The 6,900-nt window shown below is 41.6% G+C and overlaps 1 protein-coding gene across 1 annotated transcript in view; it reads right to left on the minus strand.

The window, feature by feature from the left end:
* Positions 1-791: 791 nt before the first annotated feature.
* The window catches only part of MOGAT1 (monoacylglycerol O-acyltransferase 1), a 16,936-nt gene continuing 10,827 nt past the window's right edge, over positions 792-6,900 (minus strand). The window contains exons 5-6 of the mRNA XM_018568489.1: positions 6,264-6,463; positions 792-1,239 (exon numbers count right to left, since the gene is read on the minus strand). Coding sequence (XP_018423991.1) covers positions 1,085-1,239; positions 6,264-6,463 — 355 coding nt within the window. The 3' untranslated portion in view covers positions 792-1,084. The remainder of the gene's footprint in view (positions 1,240-6,263; positions 6,464-6,900) is intronic.

A 6,900-nucleotide genomic window follows, 5' to 3' on the forward strand; every position in this document is an offset into this window, starting at 1 on the left:
CTTTCCTCTTCAGTTTGTTCAGTTAAGATTTGAAAATGAAAAGGGAGAAGCCAATTGGTTGCCGTGCACCACAGCTCCAGATTTTCTTTGCTCCAGTTTTGATAAATTCTCCTCATGGTATTTCTGCATAAAGACTATTTCTATTTATGTCCTGTTCACATTGCGCGATTTGCAAATCGCGCGCTTGTCACGCAATTTGCATTTTGCGCGATATCGCGCAAATGCTTGCATTGAGCAAGCGAGAATCGCGGCAAAATCCGCTCCAAAAAGGGTCCTGCTGTAGCGATACACGACCCGCGACAGCAGGACCCTTTGCCCCAATGAGATGCATTGAAGAGCGATATCGCGCGGTAAATAGCCGCGATATCGCGGGAATTACCGCGCGGTAAATCGCTCAATGTGAACGGGGCCTTAGACTTTTACTTAGACTTCAGGTCAGTGTAAAATATTGTTTGCTGCAATTTAATGCACAATACTACTTTTGCGTTGATGAAGTCTAAAATTAAATCAGTCAAGGTATGTATAGACTGTTCCCGGGTTTTTACATCAGCATGAAATGTACTGTGTACCTAAATATATAGGTCATTTAAATAAAGCCTTTATGAATATGTTGCATGTTTTGTACAAAAAGTGTCAATCTGATATATATTGTTTTGCTGTTAGTTTTGCTGCCACCTGTAGGCATCCATGACATGATGCGACTAAACAGGAAATCAATCACCAGTACACATATATTTATTGCATTTATTACCATAGTGAATGTAAATAGAATAACCCTAACATACCGTGCATAACAGTACCATACGCTGACAAATCTAGTAATAGAAACTCCATTATACTCATTCAGCCAACAAGTCAATAAGGCATTTCCATTTCTGATGCAGAAGATAAATGACATATGGGATACTGGTTCTTTGTGAACACTAGAGTGTCTTCATAGTTCCCTTGAGATATAAATGTGCAGATATAAAGTATTACTCTGTGTGAAAACAATGGTTTACAGATATTGTGTGGATAATAGGTCCGATGGATCATGTATACCATTCTGGTTCCAGTCCTAGGAAAGGAGCCGCCTATGTGAAGGTCATGTAAAGATCAGAGATTTATGTTCAGGGATGCCATACTTCCCCTTGTTCTCTTCAAACAGTTCCTGGAGGGCCTTAAGATATTGCTGATGAAGCTCATCAATTTCTTCCTGAGTGGGGTTTGAGGTTTGTTTCACCGGGATAGGCTTGCCTACTGTAAAAACAAATGACAACTTTCAGCTAAACTCCCCCTTTTACCCAATCAAACATAGTTCACTTTATGGAAGAAAAAAAAAAAAAGGCCTTTGCAGATAACCTCCTACCATTGAGCTCAAGGCAGATTTATTATTGCAGCTCTGTATACATTAAAGGGTTTCGTAACCCTCAGCTTTTTTTGCATAGATCTACTGCTAGCAAGCACTAGATCTATGCAAAAAGTAAAAAAAAAAAAACAAAAAAAAAACGCTTTAACAGACCTCTGAAATCATCTTTATACGCTGTTGTTTGACCTACCATTGTGAGTACTCTTGCACTCCTGTTTATCGTGTCTTTTAAAATTAAAAGGATTATCTGCACTAGGTTGGGCGCCCTACTGTCTCTTTTGTCTTCCAGTTTTACAGTTTCCCCGGCTGAAGTGGGGCAGCACCCCTAGCAATCCTGTACACATAACACTCAACATCAGGATTCGTCCACAGCGCTTTTGGTTTTTATTTCATCTAGCGGTTTAAACTTACTTGTATCTTCCCCGCGCGCTCCCGCCTGAAAATGTGAAACTGCACGGGTGGCCGCAAAGGATCTTGGGGCGTGCGCATGCTCAGTTCACATTTTCGTCCGGGACGCGAGGAGAGACACAAGGTAAGTATATGGACGCGTGCACCCGCATGCAGACACCGTAGGAGAGGAAGTGCCAGCAATCACAGAGGAGTCCGCGTTGGATCGGAAGGCTGAAAACTACAGGAAAGAAGATGATCGGATTAAGAGACCTCATTTAAGATAAGTGCTTTCATTAACGTTGTGTTGAGGCAAAAACATTTTTGCCTTTAATGTCACTTTAATACATCAATAAATTTATTTAAAAAATGCCTCTAATGTTAAGTATCTGACATTGATTTGTGATCAGCCTCTTGCAATCTCCAATATAGCCGCACTCCAATTGGGAAATGGATGGGCAAGGCTGGACGGCAATCAGGTGTTCTGCATGCAAATCTATTGACAAAGAACATGCAGATAGGAGGACGGAGCAGAGGCTCACCTCATCAGTCTTCTACTGTTCACTTTATCCCTTCTACAGTCTATACCTTTAACAGAGAAAATTGTGTCATCTGCTTGGCTGTGCTGTATTACAGAGCTGTGTGATCTCAAAACTGGAAGGCCAGAAATACACACGTATGGCCGGTAAAACAGTTGCCCAATATGTATTTAAGCTGTGTATTTAGCCGTTTGCCTGGAATTTAGCTTTAAGTCTTATAATGCACACTTGGGGAACAATTTAAAATGGAGTTCATATTCACAGCCTGCACACTGCTGGACATTCCTCTAATGACTCCATTTTGTGAGAACGTTACCACAGAGAGAAATTGCCAATCACATCCTTTTATGTCCTCAAAACAGGAAGCAAAAGGAAATCTCCTCAAAATTAAATAGGTAGCAAAAAAGAAAACTGATGGGCTCCAACTATTGCCGGCTTTACCCAAAACTGAAAAAATAAGATTTGGAAATGCACTTTAAGGACAGGTATAGATGCTGTCTGAGCAACACTTATCAGGCTGAGCATTTCTGGCCAAGTAGAGATTCCTTAGGGTGCAATTTTGAGGGTGCAATTTTGAGGCTTGGAGATATCTGAGAGAAGACCAGTCAGTTTGCTATTTCTCCAGGTATTGAAGACTGGAAAAGTCATACTTAGTGTCACTAAACTCAGGAATTACATCTTAAAAATGTATTCCAGTACCTCAACTATTAACAAAAATGTATCTTATTTGTGTATCACTCGGCTGTAGAGCCTGAAATCACCTCTGAATTGGTGCTGACACTGTCCTTCCTTCTGGAGGGGGACTACTTTTGTTCCCCATGGTCCCTGCATGAGTTGTAAAGTAGTCACCACTCTACGCTCACTCCTGTGATGGACTACAATAAAGTGGACCTTTACCCCCTTTTACTAAAAATCACAAAAGAATGCAGCTCTGTATGCGAATGTAAAATAATCTTACATTAAACAAATTTGTTTTTCATTTACTTACAAATAGAGTTAATCTACCTCGTGCTCCAGTTCTGGCAGAAATGATGTAATGTGGCCAAGCGCTACATCCTGGGAAGGTTACATCAGCAGAGCATTGCTGGGAAATCTCATCTGTAATCCCATGAGATCTCAGGGAAAGGTATTTTTCTCCCCTGGGATGATGTGCATGGTCACATGTCCTAGTCACATGTCTAGCCACATGTGCCAGAGTTCAAGGAAGTAAATGGAGAGCTATTAATCTGCCCTTAGTTAACATGGCCACTGCCAGAAGACTGGAGAAGAAAAGAGAAATACGGGATGCAAAGAATAGAAATCCTGCAATTATCTAGAAGTATGTGTGTGTAGATTGTCATTACTGAACATTTCTAAAGGGGTTTGTTGTTATTTTAAAGATATGTGTAAAGGTCCACTTTAATGTGTACTAATTTGTATTGAGATTGTAGTCCAGCACAGGAGCTTGGAGCGGTGGATACTTTCCAACACACACAGGGACCATGGTTTGCGTGAGGTACTTACTCATGTAAGTACCCTATTTTTGTTAATAGGGTACTTGCATGAGTTTAGAGTCACTTTAACTGAGAAGGGAAGGGAACAACGAACAGTAAAACTATGTACCATGCAAAACAGAGCCCTGCTGAGCCTCAAACCCACCACTGAACTACTAATTTGAACAACATTTGATCAATTTGCTACAGAAAAGAACATTTGGCTGGCAACCCTTGCATGCATCTCTCTAAATTCATCAACATTCAGCCAAAGAACTCTTTGTGTTTGGGGATCATGGGACTGCCTATCTGAGATAAAACAAAGTCCACCACTGAGAGACCTTGATGCCCTGGCTAGCGTACCAAAAGCAGTTGAAGAGAAAATTGTTCTGGCATCCTGGTACTCAGAAGGTAGCATGGTTGGAAAAGGTTTCTAAAAGGCAGCTGATGAGACATAACATGAAATGACCTTCTCTCACTACTAATTGGATCCCCCGATATATTGGTAAGAAGAATACATGCAGATGGCAGTGGCCTGCAATATGACAGTAGTAGTGTGCATTGCTTCTATTGTAAAAAACATCTTTCTTTGACCTCTCTTTTCTTTTCTTTCCTCCGATCTTTCGTCTTTGTTTTCATTAATCCCTACACACTATGAACTTACTTCCTTATAATATACTGAATGACGAAATTCATACCTTTAATATTTGATTACTTTCTTAAATTCCCCATATAAAAATCAGACCTGAAACACCAGATACAACCATCAATATGCACAGTTGCAGTATTGCAGGGTCACTATTAATATGGAGAAATGTAGTTTTGCAAATGCAGAATTGTTATTATAATATACCCATAACATTTCTTCTATAAATCAGACATGATTCTAAAAAACAATGTCACATGTTTGGCATTGTCTTTGTAATGAATACAATATTGTCATGTGTCATGGTTTCCATCTAACTGGGTATTTGATATATCCCTATTTTATTTTTCCATTTATTCTTTTTAATAATAAAAATACAGATTTAACCATAAAAACATTAAAAAGGATGATGTTGCCCATAGCAATCAGAATGTAGTTGTCAATTTTCTAATGTTGGTAAGAACAGGTTCATCAGGGCAACAACCCTCTTAAATTTGACTAAGATTTTTTTCACCTCTAACTGTATATGTAAATGGCATTCTAATAATAGTCCATGTGAAAGTGTTCACCACATCTGTGAGAAATATCTGAAATTAAAGACGACAAAACTCTTATTAACCCTTGCAGTGGGGCTACCGTCGCACTACAAGGGTAAACTGCTTGTATTGCTCTAGGAAGGTATGTCCCTCGGCGTCCTCACGTCCTATACACTGCGTATGGACCGTGATAACTCAGATGTTAGACCACTGCCGCAAAGGGGGAAGAGAGGATCCAGGGGACCGGTCTAAGAACAAGCCTGCTCTGAGGATCAGGTTAAGTATAACTTATTTTCCTTCCTAGACCAAAATAAGCAGTTAACCCTTGCAGTGCGGCGGCAGCCCCATTGGAAGGTTTATTAAAAACTCTGCCTGGAGCTCTTCTTTAGGGCTTGTTCACACCATGTCTGGACCAGACCTGGTTCAGATCTGCAAACGTGGTGCAGTGCGTTTGATGTGTTTCGGTGCGTTCCCCCCCCTAAAATGGGCTTTCAGGTGTAGTCTAGTGCAGTGGTTCTCAACCTGTGTAACCTCAGGACCCACATTTGTCCTTGGTCATTAAGTGGTGACCCAAGTTGCACTGCAATGGAACGCACAGCATTACGGTACCGCACGTTCCAGTGCGGGCGATAGGACTGTGGGTGGGAGGTGCGTTTATGATGCCATTCAAAAGTCTCCATACCTTACGAGAGGTGCAGTAGATCCTCAGCCTGGGGTCCAGTGTGGGCTGCTGTGCTGTGACAGAGCTCCATCCATATGTGCAATGCTTGTGCAGCTCCCTTGAGTGCCCTGTAGAGGTGCCGGGAGCCAGAATGTGACATCACTCCGGTCCACGCACATATACAGGACACGCAAGGGAGTGGTACGTATGGATGGAGTTCCCTCACGGTCATAGCCCATCCCACCTCAAGCACACACTCAGCACCAGGCAGCAGATTGTGAATGGCTGCTTGGAGAGAGAACTGACAGGAGGAGCTGAGGAGTCTCTCACCTGGCATAGTGAAAGGCACACGGTGACCCACTGAACACGAGGTCGTGGCCCACTTTTGTGTCACGACCCACCAGTTGAGAACCAAGGGTCTAGTATATTTTTGCATGCATTTTTGATGCATCTACATGCGTTTTGGTGCACTCTAGACCAGAACGGACTGCACTGGTATGAACAGAGCCCAGAAATACCATATGAATACATTGAGATGCATTTCACGTGCGGAAACAAAAATGTTCTGGTCCAGACATGGTGTGAACAAGCCCTTAATTAGTGTTAAAACTACGGTCAAAAAAAGATTTACTCTTCTGTAGTCTAAATGAATTTGTTAAATGCTTCCAACTTACCAACAGTATGGATGGGCATTCTATACGGCATTAGTCCAAAGCTATACTGGAAGATGCCGCGGGCATGAAATAGGGGAAGGGCAAAGCCCAATATCTTTTGCATCCTCTCTTGTGCAGTCCGCAGCACAGACCCTTTAGGATTGGACACTTGAAGGAACAGTTCATTCTCACCAAAAGAGAACACTGGCACCAAATGGGCTCTGTAAGAAGAACAAAACATTTAAATATCGACAAGTGTCTGTACATGGAAATCCCTGAATGTTCTACATTAGGCTGTAAGAGGAGGACAGCAAATTTTATCCTAACATACATATTTCAAAAAGATATCAAATTCCGGCCTCGTCAAAGTATTGTTTACACGTTCATTGTTTCAGATTTGGGTAGAAATCTGCAGATTGAATTGAACCCACAGGATGTTGAGATTTTGCTGCCAATGATCCATTCTCCATGCCCACTGCGCCAGTACATAGGTTCTATACAACTCAAGTAGTGAATTCTGTATTTGTTTAGTGTTACAGAAAATGTAGCAGCAGCAGCATGATACCCAATAGCAGGACTGAGTCACAGGCCCTCATGATGGAATTTATAGTTTCACCACAGCTGGAGGGCCAAAGTTTGGCTATTGCTGACCTCTATT

Source organism: Nanorana parkeri, unplaced genomic scaffold (assembly GCF_000935625.1).
Source record: "Nanorana parkeri isolate BGI_ZX_2015 unplaced genomic scaffold, ASM93562v1 scaffold1197, whole genome shotgun sequence".
NCBI classification, from domain to species: Eukaryota; Metazoa; Chordata; class Amphibia; order Anura; family Dicroglossidae; genus Nanorana; species Nanorana parkeri.